Source organism: Condylura cristata, unplaced genomic scaffold (assembly GCF_000260355.1).
Source record: "Condylura cristata isolate star-nosed mole 26May11 unplaced genomic scaffold, ConCri1.0 scaffold00030, whole genome shotgun sequence".
In the NCBI taxonomy this organism is placed as follows: Eukaryota; Metazoa; Chordata; class Mammalia; order Eulipotyphla; family Talpidae; genus Condylura; species Condylura cristata.
Genome location: NW_004567131.1, coordinates 4,013,615 through 4,036,442, shown reverse-complemented (window position 1 = coordinate 4,036,442; position 22,828 = coordinate 4,013,615). Strand labels below are relative to the sequence as shown.

At 40.2% G+C, this 22,828-nt stretch overlaps 1 protein-coding gene across 1 annotated transcript in view; it reads left to right on the top strand.

The window, feature by feature from the left end:
- The window catches only part of CCNY (cyclin Y), a 151,471-nt gene that overhangs the window by 95,649 nt on the left and 32,994 nt on the right, over window positions 1–22,828 (top strand). Inside the window, exons 3-5 of the mRNA XM_004691142.2 lie at window positions 5,154–5,188; window positions 15,263–15,363; window positions 22,374–22,409. Coding sequence (XP_004691199.1) covers window positions 5,154–5,188; window positions 15,263–15,363; window positions 22,374–22,409 — 172 coding nt within the window. The remainder of the gene's footprint in view (window positions 1–5,153; window positions 5,189–15,262; window positions 15,364–22,373; window positions 22,410–22,828) is intronic.

The following is a 22,828-nucleotide window of genomic DNA, read 5'->3' as shown; positions in this document are numbered from 1 at the left end:
GCCATTTGTATTTCTTTTTTGGAGAAGAGCCTGGCAGTAGGTTACTTTTGCCAACGACAGAGCCACACAAGCCCCCATGCTCGCAGTCTCTTTGTTAGCACACACAGAGGAGCAGCAGTGGGCAGACTAGGGGCAGCCCCTAGTCTTAGGGGCACGTTGTCCAGAAGTCCACTGTGGAAAATTGTGTTCTGGATATGCTCTCCTGACAAGCCACCACACAGACCAAGCCCATTGTGGCCTCCTATAAACTCCCAGCAAGTACAGGCTGGAGGTTGTATGTGTACTGCAGGGGGCGGGGATAAGAATCTTCCTGTGCTCCCCAGGCAGTCATGGACGCTGTGGCTCTCTCCACTGCTAAATCCAGTGTCTGGTCACCTGGGGGAGCTGGCTATACCCTCGCTGTGAATTAGGCTCTCACTTTCCCAGGCTGGAGGGGAGGCTGGGGACGTTTGGGGTAGGACCAGTAGCCTTTTCAGTGAGCTGGCACTGTTCTGACTTGCTCTCTCTGAGTCTTCCCTTTCTGAGGGCTTTTGACTCTACTTGCTGGACATTGATGCTCACTTCCCCAATTCCCTTCTAGATGAGGCTTTTAAAATGCCTGCTGTAAGAAATTAGCTCAAATGTAAGTTGTTAGCAAATCCTCAGTAAGTTTTTTAAAGAGTTGAATTAATTTTTAAAAACAAATAAATCTTGCTTTTGTAACATTGTGTAGGGGGTGTGTGTCCTGTAAAAAGCTAAATGTGATGTTTTTTAATCATTCCTTTTGCAAACACTGTGACTATCTCCCCCCCCCCATTTTTTTAATAGAAGACCTTTAATGACAGCAATGGCGTTTATGCTGATTTTAGATGACTTGTTTTAAACCATTTAGAGCATTTGTATTTAAGACTTTATAGACAATTGAAGCAGCCAATTAAAAGTACTTTGACAACAAGCCATCATAGATAGGATCAAAGACAGTAGCTATTATGCTCCCAAAAAAGTGAAATTTATGAACTATGTTAATTCACTGCATGTTTTCCCATTATAGTAAAATCTAAGTATTAGTGTTAATTGATTCTGTGAGAACATTGAGAAATCAAGAGATTTCAGTTGATAGGTAAATTAATCAAAATATTGAGATTTAAATATGATTAAGCCCAACATTAGAAATGAGTGGGCATATTGCTTGTACTATTACATAAAGCAGAATTACTGAATGACTTTGAATTTCAGAACTGATTATTGGCCTCAGTGGTTTCAAATTTATTTTAAAGACAGATTTAGATTGGGATGATTTTATTTGTCTTTTTTTTTTTCTTACCAATAGCAATATAAGAGTGTTACCTTATTTTATTATTTCTACTCCATAATTGTGTCTTAGTAGGGAAAAAGGAGTCATTAATTTTAAGGTCAACAGGGCCTCCTAGAAACCTGACTGGGAGAAACATCAAGGTTCGTGCCTTTTCTGGGGGGGCAGTGCCCATGATGCAGGGCTCAGCCTCCCGGGGCAGCTCCAGCAGAATAAGGACTGAGGAATCATATACCTTCTCACTGTGAGTCCCCTTCCTCTGCCATCTGTTCTTGTCTACATGGTGGTTATATTAAGGTCCTTAACCACCCCACTTTCACTGTTGCAGTAGGGAAACCATAGCATTTAATGTAGAGTCTCATGACAAGGATACTCAGAAAGATCAGGTAAGTTAAAGGTACATGGGATAAATCAGGGAAAACCAGGTACAAGTTTCCAAAGGAGTCACACAGAACACACCAGGTTTCTTCAGTCATGAGTTGTGATAAGCTGCCAGCCAGAGAGACTTCTTAGAGGCTTGGTGACCATAATTTTGTGTGTGTGTGTGTGTGTGTGTGTGTGTGTGTGTGTGTGTGTGGACTGGTCATATAGGAAATCTCTGCCTCGTACATACCAACACTCTAGATTCCCGGGAGGAAAGCAAAGTTCAGCGTAAGCCATATTCTTTGTATAGTTTAGACTCAGTGAGCTACCCTTACAGAGAAGAGTGGTACAACCCCTCCCCAAATTCACATTCCCAGACACCAGCCAATGAGGCCTTTCTTGCAAGCTGGCCTTATAAAAGATGGTACTCAAACTCTGTGCAGAAGTTGAACCCACCCAAGCCTACCCCTACTCCACCCCACCTGTTGCATCAGGCAACACCACATTGATAAAGAAATGGAAATCATGGAGCAGGTCACATAAAGCAGGATGCTGCTCAAGAGCAGCCTTTTGATTGATAAATCAGCATACAGCATTAGTCATATGGGGAAGCAGGAAAGGAGAAGGGGGAAGGAGAAGAAACAGGAAAGCTGATAGCTTGGTATGTAGATGGAGCCCTGACTCTAGTCTAGATTTCAACTTATCAATAAGGCATTCCACTGATCAGCTTCTGGGGTCCTTTGTTATACATCATCCCAGGCCTCCGGTGTGGTGTATAAGTCAGGAGTAAGTTTATGCATCCGTTATCAGCCCCTTGGGTGTTCTGGGTCATATCTCTTGATGCATACCCTTCCTAGGTTGATCCAGCTTTATGCTTTAATTGATGTGAAAGGCACCTTGTAGGGTTGGGATTCTGTGGCCCGGCAGTTCTAACCTTGCTTTAGGAATACAGAACTGTAGTAACATAATGGAGGCTGGATAGGCCGTTTAAGATTAGCAGGTCCACCCCCACCCCCATACTACCCTACTCCATATCTGAAGGTAAGGTTCTACTGGTGATGAGCTAGCACTTCCAATTCCCAGGATAGAGAATTCGCTCAGCTACGTTAGGAATGGGAATCCACCTCGTGTATTAGGATGGGGAATCTTTCCTGTTTGCATAGAGAGAGGCATTTGGTTTGAGAACTCCGGATACACTTCAAAAGTGGATACCTACAGCATCTCAGATACTCTGCAGACTTGATCTTACAAGTGCCCTCTTAGGGTTGACATTAAAAAATAATACAGGAAGGTGGCCCTCCCTGGTGGCGCAGCCGGTTAAAGCACAGCACTGAGAATCTGAAGCCACTTCCGCATGAGTTCAATTCCCGCCTGCCCCGGAGGAGGCCACATGGCGTGGCAGACCTCTCCTGACCCGCCCAATGCTTCCCTCAGCAGTGTACTTCGTGGATCTGCCTGTTCTGCTCCCCACTCTGTCTCTGGTGAAGCCTCTCACCGCCCCTGAGCCTCTGGCCTGTACCCCAGTTCTGTATGCACAAATAAATAAATAAATCTTTAAAAAAAATAATACAGGAAGGTGATAGCTACTTCAAGCATCACAAATGAAATTTCAGGTTAGGTCAGCAGGCTCCATGGAACAGAGAAATTAGGTAGTGTGTAGATGGTCATTTGTATAAAACCAGTGAGTGCCTAAGCTATTCAAAAATACATTCAGATACCTTACCTTAGGTGAATAGTCTAAATAAACTTTAAAAAAATTTTGATTGGAACTTGTCGAGTTCACAAAAATTGTCTGATTGTACTCTGATATTTATCCTGTAGGGGTTATAAGAAGAGCATGTACTTTTATGATATCATCCCTCATTACTTCTGTGCTTTTTTTTTTTTTACTTTTTTTTTTTTTAACTAAAATTATAACCAAGCTGCTGAAGATTCTGTGTCTCAACCATCTCAATTACTCCTGCCAGGCTAGAGTAATTCTTACTCTTCAGTAAGCTCCAGTATTTCTTGCAGTGTGGACATCTTTTTATTTGCTGGAGGCAGGGCATGGTGTCATCACTGGGAGATATAAAAAAAAATACCTCTGCGCACACCTATTGTTGGGGTGTCCTAGAAAGGGCTATCACCTTTGGAATTTCCTGGGAACCCTGTCAGGTTGACAGCTTGTGTAGAAAGTAGCTTTTGGCCAGTGAGAAGTTACCATAGAAATGTCATCATCCCCTCCTGTGGTAGAGCAACCCTGGCTATGGGCACAGTCATTGAGTACTGGATTAATGGAAGGAAGACACAGTGTGTACACACATGCATGTGTAAATCCAGTGGGTCCTCATTTTCTTTGTGCTGTGGGTTCACATGTGGCTGTATACATAATCAAGTAGTGTCCACATTGTGCAGTTGAGTGTTAGCGCTGGCCTCCTGCTAGGCTAGGGTGCCTCTGCTCCCTGTGTGCAGCCACCAGTGGCCTGTAGGGTGGCCCATCTTATGGCTGGCCGGAGGCATGTTTTTCCCAGCAGTATTCTTAGGCTGCTGTTTGCTTTTGCTTTTTGAAATAGAAAAAGGAGACAATGTTCATTCCAGAGAAAGGATTTCTAAGGAAAAGTGATTGTTCCCTTGTGAATTGAAAGTCAGAATGTAAACACAGGAAAACAATTCCCATATCCCTTGATCATCTCAGTTGATGGGTTTTTGAAAACTAGTGAATCTGCACTTGGGGCATAGTCTCCTAGGAGAAAAAAACGTCCTCAGTTGATAGACTACGTTTATACGCTGGTATTTTAGGACATGCTGAGATAACATTCTGATACCCAGGAAACTCAGCTGTCATCTCCTTGAAGGAAGCCTATTCTTTACATCCTGAACAGTGACCTACTCAATAAATGTGTTGATTGATTAATATGTGCCTCAAAAATAAATCTTCAAGAAAGAAAACACAATACCCAGTAACATGAGGTCACTAAAAGCCCCTTTCTGCTTTGTGCATCCGAGGCTGAGGGCCACAGTTTCAAGAGACAGTGAGTTCTGGGAGGTAGGAGGCTGAGCCGTGTGGAGCAGTTGTGCCAAACAGATAGCAGTGTGAGCACAGGATTTTAGACAAGGAGGTAGATTTCATCAGCTTCACTGAGGGGAGAGGGTGCGGTAAGATGTTTTAGGAGGTCCTTAGACAAAAGCAGTGTTATTCATGAGCATGAACAGTAATGCTTCCATGATTAATGCTCTATGTTGTCTGTCCTTTATCTTAATGCTGTGATCCATCTTGTTTCTGTTATTTATTTTATATAAACATGGGCCTTTATGAGTCTGATTGGATTAGAAATAGTCCTTTATTATTCGCTTAACACTTTAAATCAGTGCATGCTTACAAGTTCTATGAGATCATTGAGCAATTGGGTACGTGGTTGGTGGAAGGATGGAGCCACAATACAGAGGCCCAGAACTCAGCAGTCTGCAAGGGTTGGCGTGCAGGCGTGTAACATTACTGTTGCTTCTTTTGTTTTCACAGTGAGAGAAAAACGCAAGAGTCTCTTCATTAACCATGTAAGTGAAGCTGTCTCCCTGACTTTTTTCATAATGATTGTACCATGTAAACATGTCTGTGATGGGGATAAGATGGTTCGTGTACTTTGTTGATGCCTGGGAGAATGTAAAGAGTGTGCTGGTGTTGCTTTCACTCAGTTTGGTTTGTAATTGGGCAGTCCTGACTTTGTGCTGCTGTCCCACATGAGTTCCTAGAAGCACCAGACTCTACCTGTGCATGACAGCATGTGTGTGAACAGCATCACAGCAACATCACACAGGCCCAAACAGAAGCCAGCCTTTAAAAAATTTCTGATCCCTTCCTTCCTCTGCCCCACCCCACATTGCCCATTCGCTCTCTGTAATGCAGCTCCTTGGAATGAACACGGAATTAGGTTTCACAGCCTCTTTCTGTCTTCTTCCTAGAGGACAGGTCCTCTGGAGTCTCCATGTGCTTTTGGTGTTCAAAGAAAGGATAATTGACAACTCTATTTAAAAAATTCAGCTCCACTTTTTATGCCATCTGAACAGTATCTCCTTTCAGATACAGAGTGGCCCATTGAGGTACTTTGGCCTTTTTCCTCGAGTAGCAGGTGGGACCGGCTTCTTCCATCACCCCACCCTCTGCAGCACCCCTTTGGAGGGTGGAGTCCTAAAACCAGGTTATATAGCCCTCCCATTCCCTCTAAACATAGGCCCCTTTCTTTAGGTGAGAAAGCTGTCTCCATGAGGTATGAAATGATGAAGTAGAAGACCAAAATAAACATGCTAGAAATTCTCACGCTGAAAACAAGGTCGACATATTTGACTTGATAAGGATTTTTCTCAGGATTTCTAGATTATTACCTGCATTTAAGTTTTTGGAGCTCTGGGCATTGACACTGTGTGTTAAAGGGGCTTTAAACCATAATATTCTCTTCCCTGCCTGTTGAAAATTTGGACACAATGCTGCTGAAAAGAAATTCATAAGCTGCATTTATATCCTTGAGGGCTCCTTGCTGGAACTTTAGAGATTGGTGATTCTTTCATAGGCAACATTAGTGTATGTGTGTATATGACGCTCTAAGGTCAGAGAGGTCTGTAGTTTTTATCAGATTCTACAAGCAATGCAAGGCCTCTTCCTTTGCCCTCTTAAATGTCAAAGAATCAATATATAGCATTCATGAAATTACAATACATGCCATTCAATACAATACATATCATGAAAATTCCCTTGCCTTTTACCTTACTTGAAAGCGGTATATACCTAAACATAGAGACTTGAGTAATTCGATCTAATTCTGTAAAATTTTACTTTCATTTCCTTGCCTGCTGGATGTACTTGAACACTTTTCCTCTCACTATTGCACCTGGCAAGGAGTTTGCAAGGGGAAGAGCAGAAACCGCAGCCCAGCCGTCCGCACTGGTCACTGCATCTCAGAGGTGTACTGAAAAAGGAGAAGGAGTTTGTTTCGGAACTTGTTTTGATTGTGGCTAACCTCACACTTATGAACAGTCCTGACAGCTGCCACACTAGATAATTATCTGGTGGATAAAAATTAGATACAATTAGATGGATTGTGGTGCTAGGCTCTGCATTCTAGCTCAATGTATCCTCTTCCTCCTCCACCACCACCCCCTCCCATTCTTCAACCCTCAGTAAAACCTCTCATCTGACAGAGTAAAATCACACAGTTGTTGAAATCTACTCAGATGCATTTCTTTTTATATAAGAGAAATCTCTGTACTAAAGTATCTTACATAACAACAGCATGACCCTCTAGTGAATAAACAGACCTAGTTGCAAACAAGCACATCAGCCTGTCCATGCTGGGAATGTGCCCTTCCAACCAACCAGTGAAATTACCTACTTATTCAGTTGATAAATCATGAACAGGTCGTGCTTTTCAGATTTTGAAACTTGGGTGTTTTGAATAGTAGAAAAGACAAATAAAGATAATAATCACTAGAATCTATTGAGTGTTTTACCACATTTTTGCCTGGCTCAGTTCTAATTGGTTCAGGAATATTATTTCTTCGGTTTGTTCTTAGTGCATATTACTCAAGTAAACTACAAAGAGGCTGTTGCTTCAGAAAAAATCAAAGTTGGATATAGACAAGTCAATTTAGAGAGCCTGGGGGTGATTCAGCTCTGCTCCTGGGGCCCAGTATATAGTTTAGAATAGTGGGCCCTGCATTCTAACACAGTGTAGCCTCTGAACCCCCACCCTTACTCCAAAGCAAATTTCAGCTTCAGGAAAATAGCTTTCACCTGAAGGAGAAAAAAATAAGGCTGTCTGACTTCCAGCTGACAAGTCACATTGGCAACCGAAAGGATTAGACTTAGGAAATAATAGTTTCTAGGAGAAGGATTGGTAGTGAGTGGAACTCAGATTGGAAAAGCAATGGACCTTTAAACTGGCTGAGAATACCCAAGGAAGATTTAAAAGGTTAAGTAAAAGGGGACTGATTCGAGAGGAATTATTAAAGGTTTAAAGCTTGAAACCATTTGAGGATAAACCTCTCTGAGAGTTTAGACAGTAAGTTAAGTCAAGGTGAATTATAAAGATTGATATTCTAATCAGTACCTGTGTTTTAGATATAATTGGAATTAACAGTTACAGGAAATTTTGGTGTATTATGAAGGGCATACCTAAGTATTTTAAAAAGGCTTGTGTAAAGGGTTTTATTTAAATTTGTACTTTTAATTAGAACTTACTGAGGTTTTGTTTTTGTTTAAGGTAGGCTATTTTAATGAATTTTTAAGTTAAAATGTGAAAACATCTGACTGTAAATTGTGGGTGACATTGTAGGTGACTGGAGTTGGAATCACTCTCCTGAAACTTAGGGAAATTCATGCCTTTAGTAAAAGCCAATTTTTTTGTGTGACTTCTCCCACTTGGTGACAACATACCTCAAGTCAGTTGATCTAAAATGTTAAAAACAAATTCTGTTCTAAAACAGAATTAGAATTGAACAATGAACTTCCTTTACCCTCATGCAAAACAGTGGTAGTATTTGTCTCAATATGAGATAGGTGATAGATACAGAAACTGTGAGGAAGCAAAAAGTGTTATTTTATTAGTTAAGCAAAAAATCACAATGATAACAGGTTTTGGAATCAGAAGAATTTTTTTTTTTTTAGGCCCAACATCTATCACCTTCTCATTGGAGGACCTTGAAAAAGTCTTGGTTCTTTTATCTCAGACTCGGGCCTAATTCCTAAACTACCTGCCTCAAATGAAATAATGTAATGGAAGGTGATTTGCAAGCTAATTATAGTATCATATAAATATGTTGATGTTACTGTTACTGCCCACTGAAGTCTAGGTAAATTCCATTTAATTCTCTAAGTTCAGTAATCTAACCTGTAGAGATCCTTAATGATATTATAACTATGGATATAAGTCTTTTATAATTATTAAGAAAAGGATTCCTGGGTGAAATTCATTCTATCAAGCTCCATTTGAGAATATTACCTTAGAGAGTTGTGGTCCTTTTAAATATTTCTTTTCTGAATTTGATTTTTGCTTCCTAGTTCTGAATGGAATAAAAGTAGATTCCTTATAAAACATTGTCTATTTTGGTTACTCTTTTCACCCTAAGGTGTTTTTTTTTTTTTTTTTTTACCTTTGGTCTTTCACTTCTTTTTTCTTAAACAATTTTGCGGATTATATAATTTACGCACCTTAAAATTCACCTTTTTTTTTATATGTAAGCTTATGGATTTTAGTATATTGATGGAGTTGTACAGTAGTCAGTTTAGAACATATTTCCCCAGAAAGAAATCTCAAGCCCATTAGGAGTCACCCCTTTTTATCCCGCCTCCCCTGTCCCCTGGCAGTCACTTTTCTTTACTTTCTCTCTGGGTTTGTCTGTTCTGGACATATCATATAAATGTAATCATACATTTTGTTTATCATGGCATTTTCATCTCTGCCTTAGTATATATACAAGGCTTTCTCCCTTTTTAAGCTCAAAGAATATTCTGTTGTATGGATAATGCCATGTTTTGTTTTTCTGTTTCCAGTTGATGGACATTTTGGGTGGTTTCTGCTTTTTGGCCAAGGAATGAATAATGCTGTGTCAGCATTCCTTTACATATTTTTGTGTAGACATACACCTTCACTTCTCTTGGGCATTTACCTAGGGGTAGAATTACTGGACCATGTGGTCACTCTATACTTAACACTCTAAGGTATTTAAGGAATTTCCAAAGTTGTTGATGTTTGGTTTTTAATATCTTGTTGCAGTACAATAAATTCACTGTCAAGCTCCAATAAGTACACTTTGTTTTTAATTATTAAAATGACCTTCTGGAACCAGAAAGGGTTTAGCCAACATGATTACATTCATGGAGAATTATAAAGGGGTGTGGATTAAAAACTATTTTGTATAGCAACAACCCTTTATTAGGAGTTAAGTTGCCTGAATTTTTCTGGTACTTTTTAATTTTGTGATACTCGGTACTATGTCAGTTTGTCAAGTGCTTCGATTCTAGCACCTATAGAGGTGACTGAGAGTCATTACTTCCTGCCTCACAGGAGTTATGAGTAGCAGGGGACATAGGATTGGTATTGGCTCTTAAACACTTGGATTATATAAATGTTTTGCCTGGTGGAACTTCTAAGACACGTGCTCTGTTATGTGGAAGAAAAACTTTTAACAAAGAGAAAGTAAGTTGAATTTCTTACATTCTACACTTAAGCATCTGCTTTAATAGTAAACCTCTGCCTTATATACCCGAACATCCTAGAATAAGCTTATTTCACACCACACCTGAGTCCCATACCTCTGAACCATAACCTGTATGACCCTTGCATTCAAGAAATGAACTAATATTAGGGGAAATTTTTTTTTAAATGATCCTTTGTTTTGTTTTTCTAGCTGCAGACAACCACAGGATTTCTGTATGGGAGATGCCTTTCAAGGGCATAGGGTCCTGTGTGGTGCTCTGCACCACCTCAAGGCCATCACAGGAACCTCTTCCACTTGGCTGATGGATTGTGTTTCTGGATTTTGCCCTAGGGCCAGAACTATAATAGAGGAAAGGTACTTTTCATTATAGAATCAGTGCACAGAGCTTTAATGAAGCCAAGATTTCACCTGGGATTGAAGTAAATTATGCATGTAAATATTTTTTGGATCATTCACAGAAGAAAAATAGTACCTGATAATTGACATTTTCCTAGTTTTTGTTCTTGAGAACTAGTGTTGGTTCAGAATTGTGCTTTATACAGTAATGACTTTGCCTACTGCTATCATTAATTTCATGGCTATTTGCTTTTTCTACCTTTTAGTCTTTCCCTAATGTAAAAAATTGATTCTGCTTAGACCATCCAGTCTTCCTTTGCCTTCCATGGAATATTAGTTAAAACCTTGATGTCCAAGTTGAAGGGGTTTTCCTTTGTTTTGTTCTTTTTATTTTGTGTCATTGAGGCCTGTGGTGGTAGTAGTAGAGGGACGATGATGGAGCTTTCCTTTCGGGTTGCCCTGGTGGCATCTGTTGTGAATCCTCCTCCCATTCTTTGTGTTTCTACCTTCCCGGTAAGTACTCTGGGTTTGCGTAGATTGGAATTCCACAGAATGTCCTATTTCCGTGCCTTAGTAACTGTGTGACTTGGAAACTCTGTGACTTACTTTTTAAATTTGTTTCCTCATTTTGTAAAGTGAGAAAAATAACCCTCCCCTGCCCTTTGGTTCAGTGATTTCATTACTTTATTAGGCACCCCCGGCTCTCCCTCTGTTCCTCCTGTTCTGCCCTAGGCCTGTTCTGTATGCCCTCGGCCTTCACTCTTAATAAAGAAATGCGGGTGCGAATTTCATTCTCTGGCACATAGAATCCTGCCTTCTCTTTCAAGGTCGTAGCTTGTTCTCCTTAGGATAAGGGGGAAAATTCATCGAGATTTTGCTTATACCACTTATTTTTGGAAACATATACCATTTCTTTTCCTCTTATTTTTAATGCTAGTGTTTCCTTATTTTTAATGCTTTGTTTTTATTTGATCCTAATAAATTAAGAATTAATAGGATCATTTTGCCCAACCATTCAAAATGAGAAGTTGAAAGGAATGAGACTGTTCCTGATTAAACACTACTCGTTGAGCACATCAGTGTGCAGAGCTGTGCAGGAAGTGCCCCATGAAGCGCCACAGCACTGCGCCGAGGCGATGTTTCTGTTTGTCCATGCTTTATGATCGATAACATTAAAGCTTGTGGAGGTTAAGCCTAAGACAACCTCACAATCTATTGCCAAAATCAGGACACTACTTAATTGCATAAAGGAGTGCTATTGTTGGTTGCTCTGGAGCATTAAGAGAAAGCTGAGAAAGTCCCCAGTGAGCCAGAACATTTGATCATCCCACTGAAGTTACATGCCCAGGTTTATACAGCTAACCAGTAACAGCTACACTCTACTCTGGAAGCTTTCTGGCTCCAAACATGCTACAGCTTAGTCTAGAATGTCTTGGTCACAAGACAGCCAGTTTTGGCTCCTTTCTCTGCCAGCCACTGCTGCAGCATGTCCTGAGCATGTCCGTGTCTCACTGTCAGGAGCGTGGACCCTTGCCATGAGTGCCTGTTTGCCAGCTTGTTGACACACTGTGCCTTCGTTTGCTGCTAAGGCTGCGCTGTTGATCACCAGCCCGCCAAGGACCCAGCTGCTGTCATGGAGACAGACCTCCTGTGTGGCGGCACTGATGTGAGCCAGCGAGGCGGTCTTGTCCTTGGGTAGACTGCGCCTCATTGTATACTCTGCCTCCTTGGACACACTAGGCCCTAGAGAGAACATGGACAAGTGAGTTGACAGTTAACTACGTAGACTGATAGTGCCAGAGAGGGTCAGAGCTCAGGGCAGTAGAGCAGGTAGCAGAGAGGCATTTGGGGAAGTGCTGTCTGAAGGATGAATGGGGTTGGAGAAGGAAAAAGGGCTTTTGAGATATTAAAGAAAAGGTTTGGGAGACCATGCACAAATGAAGAACTACAGAAGAAAGCATGAACTTTGGCATCTGACAAAGGTGGTTTTGCGCTCCAGACCTTGAGAACATAACTTCATTTTGCTGGCCTCTTCTGACTTACCTGCAATATGGGAGTTGTGCCCACCTTACCAGGTGTGGGTAAGCTGTAAGTGAACATACTTAATATAGAACACTGTTACTCATTTGATTGTCATTAAATAAAAGTTAATGCTGTGACTGTTAACATTTAATTGTCTTAAGAAGGAACGAGTGGTAACCTGATTCAGCTAAAGACGTAAAGAAAAACCCTTTTTTTTCTGTCACATTTTTATACATGTTTAATGTGAATTTTCATTTCACAAGTACTGATGTAATATGCTGGTCCTGTTTTAAGCAGACCATAAATATCAGCGCCTCCACCCCTTTAGTGACCCTGTGGGGCAAGGTTGTCATTTTCACCAGTTTTGCAGATGAGGCAGCAGAAGTCTCCCGGACAGGCTGAGGAGCTTTCCCAGCTCTGGGAGCTGGCCATAGCTGTGTCACTCTCAGCCTGTGCAGTACCCAGCCTCTGCTGTCACCATGTTCTCCCGTCCATCACATCGCTGTGTTGTTACTTAGCTGATATCGGAACCTAAGCAAAGATTCCATTTGTGTCAAACATACATACAAGCTTATTGATTTTTCAGTATCATAGGGCAGCTCAGTATCTTGTTTGAAGCTGAGATCTCACATATCTTTGTTAAAAACACTTAACTAATTAGAACATGCATGTTCACAATGTATATGTGTTTTGATTCTTCAGCGGTAGCATCCCAGAAACTTAAATTGTCTGTGTCCCAGGACACATTGTGCTGCACGTCTGAAGGTGCCTGGTTTGCCTCTATCTTCCCTTAGAACAAGTGTAAACAGAAATCAAAACAGGAATCAATCCCCCATCAAGAGCTTCTTTGGTACAGTGATTTTATTTTGGTTTAGCTTGAATGTGGGTCTCACACCAAGAGACATCTACAGGGTCTTTTAGAATAAGGCGAGGTGCTTTAGAATAGGACACCCTGAAATTAGAAATTCATGTTTAAGTACTTAGGTTTTTATTCACTTTAGTAATTATAAGGTAGTTTGACTGCTGAGCTAAGGTCTCCCTGGCAAGTTGAGGGCTTTGGCACATCAGCTGCGAGCTCTCAGAGGTGCAGGCGAATAGGTGGGGGACTTCTGAAGTCAGGACTGGCCCCGTTGCCGAGCTAGTTTTGAGTTAACATTTAGCCCTAGGGACCGTTGCTAACAGAGGGGTGTTTCTGCTTGTAAGCTCACGAAGGTAATTTCTTAGGAGGGCAGTCTTGTGCTCACCCGTGTATCTTGACTCTGTTGCTTTTATATTTTCTTAGGGAAACCATTTAGTCTTTGCTGTTACTGTCACATTTTAATCTTGAAATTTGTTGAAAATTTCAAGAGGAAATAGTTGAAACCTACACAAAAAGTGAATTACTATTGCTCTTCATTGTTAAGATTAGTCCTGTGGTTACCCTTTGTCTCTGAAAATACGATTACTGTCAGCTAGTTACTGCATTTTCGTGTTTAATATATCTCAACGTTTCATTTTTTTTGTAGTAGATTTTCTACCAGTGGGGAGCATTTCATAAGGATTGTCAAAGTTTGCCATCCATTTTAATACCTATATTAGATTGAGTTTTCAGTGTCTGGTGTGACTTCAATGTGTTTGTTAAAAGAGCTTAAGAGAAAGGAAATTGGTTTTTGATGCCTTTGGATTATCTGAGTGAGAATGTTTTGATTAATTTGATAGCTGTGAAAATGCTGTGCTAAAATAAACATTCAGATTGTTACTTGAACCTCATAAACTTTCTTCTGTTCCTTTCCTTATTCAGGCACAGGACAGTGTGAGTTTAATAAAGAAAATCCAAGAAAAAGCCTAATTTTTTGAATTTTCTGACTTTGGTTTCTTCCTTCTGACCCTAGCTGTTTACGTCTGGCCGTGCTAGGGGGCTTGTGGTGTTCACTGGTGCGATGATTCAAGGAACTGGCTACTCCAACTAGTGATTGCATTTCTTATTTTTGAAAGGAGATTTATATATTGCTTTTATATTTTCAGACTGTTATAAATTTCATAATTGTATTTTATAGAGGAAGCTTCATTAAATGAGTAAATTTTAACATATCAAATAGGGTAGTTGGTTTTTGATTAGCTAAAGATTTCATTGCAATCAGGAATGATGCCAAATGGAAGGTTGTGTTCAGAGGTAGGCATTTGAGGCGGGCAATTTTATTATCCTTAAGGGGTTATTTTTTGGTTGCCTAAATATGCTTGGAACTGTCAGCATAGCACCAAACAAATAGAAGCTTATTTTGGATCACTTGATTTTTTTGTCCTAACTTGCTTTTGAAGAATTATCCAAATTGATGTTTACTCATTATATTTTCTGTACAAGTGCTAAACTCTACTTTAGTGTTCAGTTAGATGCCACCAATGTATAACTTAAATTCAGTTTTCTTTACCCATACCTTTCAGAAGTAGTACTCCATTCAAGATGCTCAAAGTTTATACAGCTATCAAAGAAACAGTTGTAAGACTTCAGAATATCTGATCATTTTCCCCACTAAGATTCATTTTACCCTTAACAAAGGAATACTTCTTTTTAATGTCACCTTCTAAAATTCAAGCAGATTAACTAGGAGAAGATTTTAAATTAATATTGGCTAAATTTTCCCTTGACTCCAAATCATCTGGACCGCAAGAATAGAGAAAATGAGTACACTAGTTTTCTGAGATTTTTCTTGATCTTGATGCACAAAATCAGAGTGCTGCCTTAATGAGGGATTTTATTGACCTAGTGAACAGTGTACTTGTTTCACCCAAGCCACAGGCAGGTAATTTTTATGGACTCTGGTCTAGCACATTCTCTGATGCTTTATTGTAAGTTTGTTTTTTTCTAATAAAGGAGGTTGGGGCTAGGAGTAGTGATACTGTATGTAGAAAAGCAAGAAATTTCAATGTATGAATGAAGGGTTTTTGTACTCTTCTTAGTGGTAGTGTTAACATTTCTTGCTAGCCTTTTTTCCTTTATGTTCTGGTCTCAAATTTTATGATAACTTTGTGGAAAAATGAACTGTGTTTAATTGTCATTGTCTTGTTGCCATTGTCTTCTAGCATCCTCCAGGACAAATAGCAAGGAAATACAGCTCCTGCTCTACTATTTTCCTAGATGATAGCACAGTCAGTCAACCAAACCTCAAGTATACAATTAAATGGTGGGTATATTGATTTCTTTTGCATAACTGAATGCCTTTTCTTAAACTGATGTCTGACTGATTGGTTGTGGTGTCTGGTGTGGTAAGGGTGGGCAGGGGAGGCCATTGGCTATTCAGGAAGACTTTTTAAAAAAAATTATGTTAGTAGTTCAAATATATGTGCACATTACTAATTTTCATAAGACCAAGTTTGAAAATTATTTAAATTATAGACTGATGCACTTTTTTTTTTTTTTTGGTTACTGTTCATATTTTCTACTTTACCACTTTCTACCTTTCCACATCCTGGCATAACTGTGCTAGCATTCTCCCTTCTACATAAAATAGGGCTCATACTCCAAGTTTGAAACACAGAGTTATGGCACGAAGCAGGCAGACTTAATTGAAAGCACATCTGCTGGAATGGAGAGATGAGCTCTGAACTTGGCTTGCTGGCCAACAAGAAAGGTTTGGGTCACACCCTTCTTTTGGGAGCCTTGTTTTTACATTTAGTTTAGTGGCAGGGGTGTCTGAATAAAATCCTTTCCTTCTGGAAGTTTTGTTTTCCCATTTTTTAAAAAGGAAGATAAGCAGGTGGTGGTCTCTCTAATATTGGGTCTAACTCTGTGATATTAACAACCTCCAAGGGGTCACAGAGATCCTGCTGTGCTGGGGCCTGTGGTCATCAATTAATAGTGAAAGTCTGGGACATTTTATCATTACGCTTTTTAAGAAGGTAATGTTCATAGCAGCCCATATTGGTGCATGAAATGAGTCTCTGAGTAAGAAGTGTTCTTCTCTGGCATCGGGCTAGGTGTCCCGAATGGTCTGAGTGTGGCATCTATCATGGCCCCAGTCACACAGTGGGGGCTGTCACGGTCTTCGTAAAAAGCATCCACTTTAAAGGAAAATCTGACCATTGGAAGGAGGGTATCTAAGATCGAAATGGAAAAGTTGCTCCCTCCCACATCACCGTGGTGTTAAGGGAAGTGATAAGTGACCAGTGGGCATTAACCCATTCAGCTGCTATAGCTGGGAAAGGTGGGCATATCACAGCTCCACTATATTGCCATGGCTGAGCCACTTCTGTCCTCGGACCAATCTCTTTACTTGGGGGTGGGTGAGTGCAGCGGAGGAGTGGGAAGTTAGTCTCTCTGGGAAGTATTTTCTATACAAAATTGGTTTTGGAGAAAAATGGAAAGCTCTGAAGATCTGTTCACCCTGTGACTGTTGGCATGTGCTCCGAACTCTGGAGATTCCAGAGGGAAAGCTGCTGTCTTCCCTTAAGGCATCTTCAAGGGAGGTGAAGCAGAAAGGAGCAGTGGGCACCTGCCCTTGCAGGGCCAGCAGGCGCTCTTGGGGTTGACACCTGGGTGGGACCCAGGTGCTAGGTGGGCAACTTAGAACTTTCATTGCTTGTGTTGGATGTGAAGACTGGCTGGGACATCTGTCACCCTTTAGTCACCAAGGCTGACTCCATTGCTCTGGCTAGTTCTTCCTCCCTCTCTGCTCCACGTGCAGCTGCTCAGGATGACCCTCTCAGATTGAGGCGGATTGGTCTTCTGTCAAAGGCATCTCAGTAGTTGCTCTGCCCTGGTAGAACCTTCAAATAAGCTTCAGTATATACTTGTGGGAAAAAATAGGTAGTTAAATTTCCAGGACTGCAGACACATTCAAATGAAATGTTGCATGTGGCTGTGTGCCTGTATTGAAAATGTAAGCCCTGGTGTGACTTAGGAGCTGTGTTGGAAAACTGGGTGACAGTTTGATATTTCATTGTTGTTTCCTTCCTGGAGTAAACCTCACAGGCTCTTCCAGGTGTTGTTTTTTCAGTCCAGGCAGCAATTTCTATATCACTCCTCCTCTAACTGTGCTCCCAGGCTGTAGTTTTATAAGCTCTAGCAACAGGTTGGGGGTGAGTGTCTGCCTGCCTCCCTTTGTTACCTGTAGCCCTCCACAGGCATTATTGGCCTGCCATAGATGGGTGGGAATCTTCTTTCTCCCTTCTGGGCTTTTCTTGGCTGTCCCCTAACTTTATCCGCTCTAGAAAGTGTTTCCTGGGGTCCTAGGCATGTTGGCCATTTCATTTTCTTTAGGCATGCCCTCCCTGTCCTAACTGCCTAACACTGTTGAGAATATGTTCTTGATTCTAAACGACTGATTTGTAAGCTAATTTTTAGATCAAAATGCACATGTAAATTCAGGATTGCAAAAGGAACGAACATTTACAAGTTAGAGTTCGGGAATGGTTGGAAGGTTGAGTGTTAGTCTAACAGTGAACTAAGTTTAAGTAAAAAAAATCTTGGACACTCAGTGGTCTTTTTATAGGCATAATTTATTTTTAAAGATCTAGTTACTTATGCATACAGAACTGGGGTACAGGCCAGAGGTGCAGGTGCGTTGAGAGGACTCACCAGAGAGAGTGGGGAACAGAACAGACCAAGTGATGAAGTACACTGCTGAGGGGAGAAGTGGGCGGGTCAGGTGAGGTCTGCCATGCCGTGTGGGTCACCTCTGGGGCAGGTGGGGATCAAACTCATGTTGAAGTGGCTTTAGCTTTTTAGTGCTGTGCTAACCCGCTGTGCCACCAGGAGGGCCCCATAATTTCTTTTTTAGGTACTTGATTTTCCTATCTTTTCCTTAAATGCTATCAACCATGCATTGTGAATTACTAATTTAGAATTTGCCAACCAGCCTCCTCACCCCCACTCCTTTACAGATGACTCTTTCCCCCCTTCCCAAATCTGATAATGACCGTATGAGGGCCAGAGAAAAGGGGCAGAGGGTAGTGAAGAATTCCACTCACACAGCCGTGGCCTGTGCAGTCAGGGCAGAGCTGCTGGCCCTCCTGCCTCTCCGTCCTATGTCCGCCCCTCTGTACTGCCAGAGTCCAGCTCCTGTTGCTCGTGAGCGATCGCTCACTGCTTTGTTGATTTACCTCTAGGTAAGAAGTGAGACAATATTGTGTCAGCAGTTGTGAATCTGTCTCCTTTTTTTTTTTTTTTAAAGATTTATTTACTTGTGATTACAGAACTGGGGTACAGGCCAGAGGTGCATGGGCAAGAGGCTTCACCAGAGACAGAGTTGGGAGCAGAACAGGCAGATCTATGAAGTACACTGCTGAGGGGAGCAGCGGGCGGGTCAGGAGAGGTCTGCCACGCCATGTGGTCACCTCCGGGGCAGGCAGGGATCGAACTCATGTGAAAGTGGCTTCAGCTTCTTAGTGCAGTGCTTTTAACCCACTGCACCACCAGGGAGGGCCCGAATCTTCTTGATCAAGAAAATGTCTTTCTTACAATCTATGTGGAAAAGGAGTTGAGCAAGCCCTTTTTTTTTACATGTACTCCTTGTTTGGTTCTGGCCTTTACTCTGTGAGACCACCTTTTTATAAGGATGTGGCAGAATTGATGAGGCCTCTAAATTGGGGCATTTGGAAGAAAGTCTGGTACCTCATACTGATTCAATTTCAACTGGCTGACTTTGTTCCCAGCAACTGCTGCTTTCAGTATGATCAGCTAAGCTGGTCTGTGGAATGGTTCTGTACATGAATTCTCAATTTGGTCTTTTGGATTTACAAGATAGAACCCTAAGTGGAAACTGGCCTGCCTACAGAATGGCAGTTTTTCATTGAACTCTAAGGCCATGGTAATGCCCAACCTTGCTTTGGGTCAAGAAATTTGGAAGGTGTTGAATGTGAAGCCATGAAGATTTTCACTAAAGCTGCAGGAGCTAGAAGACCTCTTGAGATGAAATTGTTGATAAAGAGATAACAATAAAGGTTGTTTTATAACTTTATACCTGAAGTTGTGTCTTCACATATTTCATTTGGTTTAAATACAACCCTGTGGTGTACATTATATTGTTCGAATTTATAAATGCAGAAATAAAGACTCTGAGAGGTAAATGAGTTCTAATAAAGAAAGGAGCCAGGTTTTGAACATAGGATGGTCTGGTTTTTTATTTTAGTGGTCACTCTAGGGAGTGATTGTGGTCCCTCACAGTGGAAGCAAGAACTACTTTCTCAATTCAGTTAATCATCATACCAAACCCAATCATTTGAAACACTCCACTTAAATCTAACATTAGATTGGAAAAGTCGTCATAGCATGACTATTAACTGAATCAAACAGTAATTTCTTCCTTTTTCCCAGAGGCAACATAATATAAGGAAAGGGCACAAAACCACTATACACATATATCAGAAATACTGGCACCTAAATTTTCTCATATCTAAAGTAGAATCAACAACGTCTACTATTTTCCACTGCAAGGCTGCTAATGTACATGAAAGCACTCTGAAAATTGTCTGCTAATTCTGAAGGCCTTGACTCCAATTACAACTCCTTTGTCAGCTTAGATTTTTCTAAAAGATATTAGAAGATAGAGAATATATTACTTTCTGCTCATTAGTATGTTTAACATTTGGCCACAATTCTTGAATAAGTGGGCCTAGAAAAAAAAAACATATGAAAGAATCTAAGTTTTTTTGTGCTGGAGTAAAATTAACTATTGTCAAGTTACCTTATAGTAAACAGTTGAGGTATGTGGACTCCAAAGTACATGCTCCAGTCTCTAAGTGGGTCCCGCTGAGCAAGCCAAAAGATCGAGGATTCAGCCTTCCAGCTCCACACTGATACCCTGGATGATGAAAAATACATTCTGATGCAGTTAGTTATGCTTTTAGAAGCATAAATTTTAAAGTAAAAATGGTAAAGGATGTAGATAGTTAACAAAAAAAAAAGTTAAAAAAAAACTAAGCAGTCTTCATAGCAAAAGAAACCATCAGTATAAAAAAGGCAGCCGACTGAAAGAGAGAAGGTATTTGCATATGTCCAATAAGTATTTAATATCCAGAATTCATCAAGAACTCATACAACTCAATAAAAAACCAATTAAAAAGTGGGAAAAGTATCTGAATAGATATTTTTCCAAAGGAGATGTCGATGGCTATTAGGCACATGAAAAGAATACTCATCATCACTTTCTAGAGATAGGCAAATCAAAACAGATATTTTTATATATGGCTATTATCAAATAGCATAGTTACTATCAAAAAGATAAATAAGTATCAGTACAGGAAATCCTAGTAATCTGTTAGTGGGAATACAAATTGGTGCAGCCATTGTGGAAAACATGAATGCCTCAGAAGGTTAAGAATAAAAATACCACACCATCCAGCTATTCTACGTCTGGACACTTATCTAAAACATATGAAAACCCGGCACCTCTGTGTTCTTTGCAGCATGACTTAGAGTGAAACAACCTAACCTAACAACAGTTCAGTGGATAAATAATATGTTATATATACATATATACATTTTGTGTGTGTGTATGTGTGTAGTATGACTCAACTATAAAATAAGATGAAATAGGGCTTTCCTTGGTGGCGCAGTGGGTTAAAGCTCCACACTATGAAGCTCTCAGAAGCCACTGCATCATGAGTTCCATCCCCAGCCAGGGAGCCAGGAAGCTGACCCACACTGAGTGGCAGACCACTCCTGACCCACCTGCTGCTCCCCTCAGCAGTGTATTCCAGTAGACTGTCTGTTCTGCTCCCCACTCTGTCTCTGGTGAATCCTCTCACCTACCATACCTCTGACCTGTACCCCAGTACTGTAATGTTTTTGTTTTTGTTTTAAAAAGATGAAATCTTGTTACAACACGGATAGACCTTGAGGATGTTATACTAGGTGAAATAAGTCACACAGAGAAAGGAAGATATCTTATGATTTCACTTATATATAGAATATGAAACAACAAAGCAAATGAGCAAATGAAACAAAACAAAAGCAATCTTTTAGGTATAGAGAACAGATAGTTACCATAGGGAAAGGGAATTGATTGAGAGGGGAAGTGGATACAGGGAGTCAATTGTATACTGATGAATAGAAACTAGACTTTTGGTGGTGATTATATTGTAGTGTGTAGAGGTGTTGAATTATGCATTATACTGAAACTTACGTGCTGTAAGTAATGTTAAGTCAAAAATATAAAACATGGCCAGTTACATGAATAATCATACCAAACTTGATAAGTGAGCAAAGAAACTCACATTGAAAAAGAGCATACATTTTTAGCTATTTAGGTGGAATATAGTTTATAGATAAAGATACCTATGCATCTCTAACCTAATGGTAGCTGTCTTTAGACAGATGGATTGCTTTTTCTTTATACTTTCTAGTTTTCCAAAATTTCTATAATATTAAAATAGTACACTTTATAATCAGAGAAACATTACTTTTAAAAAATTGAGGGGAGGGAAAGTATCTTTATTAAATTTAGGTCTCCTAAATTGTAAGGTAAAATTTTAGGGTAGAGTTACACACTGTTTTAGCAAATGAATGAGTAAATTAGGTAGATTGCCAGAGGCATTGATTTGAGAGAACTAATAGCAAACCATTGAGCATGATATTCTAGTCATTTTTCTGACATACCACTAGTTTTCTGAAATAGTACTCAAGTAGAGATTTCCAAAGATGTTCACTCTCAAACTCCTGTTTCAGTGCTTACAAGCAAGGAAAGCTTAAAATTTCAGATATAGGCCCGCCCTGGTGGCGCAGTGGGTTAAAGCACAGCACTAAGAAGCTAAAGCCACTTCAGCATGAGTTCGATCCCTGCCTCGAAGGTGATCCACATGGTGAGGCAGACCTCTCCTGACCCACCTGCTGCTCCTCCCAGCAGTGTTCTTCGTCAGTCGGCCTGTTCTGCTCCCCACTCTGAATCCTCTCACCACCCCAGTACCTCTGGCCTATAATCCAGTTCTGTATGCATAAATAAATAAATCTTTTTAAAAAATCAGATATAAAGAGAACCTTGTTTCTGAATATCACTTAAGGTTTGCTTTCTTTGGGAAAAGTTTTAATAATTGCTGAGGGTGAATGATAGATTAATTTATTTTGAAGAGTGTGTCTTGATCAGCATTCTGATTAATTCTTATGATCATACTGATGTCAGATGTAATAAAATTTTCTTGCACATCCTTAATGAAACATTGAACTTTTGTTGTTTTTTGTTTTTGTTTTTTTTTACAGTGTAGCTCTCGCAATATATTACCACATCAAAAACAGGTATGTGGATAATTAATGCTGTACTGAAAACATCACAAATTCCTATTGCATTTTTGTTTTTTTTCCCCTATTCTAGTTGTCTCAACTTTTGGACTTTATGTTCTTAATTCATATTTTCATAGGATCTCTAGTTAGTGTATTTATCAAGACTTCCCAGGTATGCTCTGAACTGCTCTGAATCAGAGAAAACCAATGTGAAAAATTTCTTGATAATGTCCAGCCTTTTCATTCTTACTTTGTGTAATTTGTTTAAACATTTTATGTTTCTTAATACAGTATTTTAAAAGTTTATTTGTTAAGTAACATTAAAAATGTTTATAGTTTTAACCCCATCAAAAAATGGGCAGTAGAGCTAAAAAGACACTTCTCCAAAGAGGAAATGCAGATGGCCAACAGGCATATGAAAAAATGTTCAACAT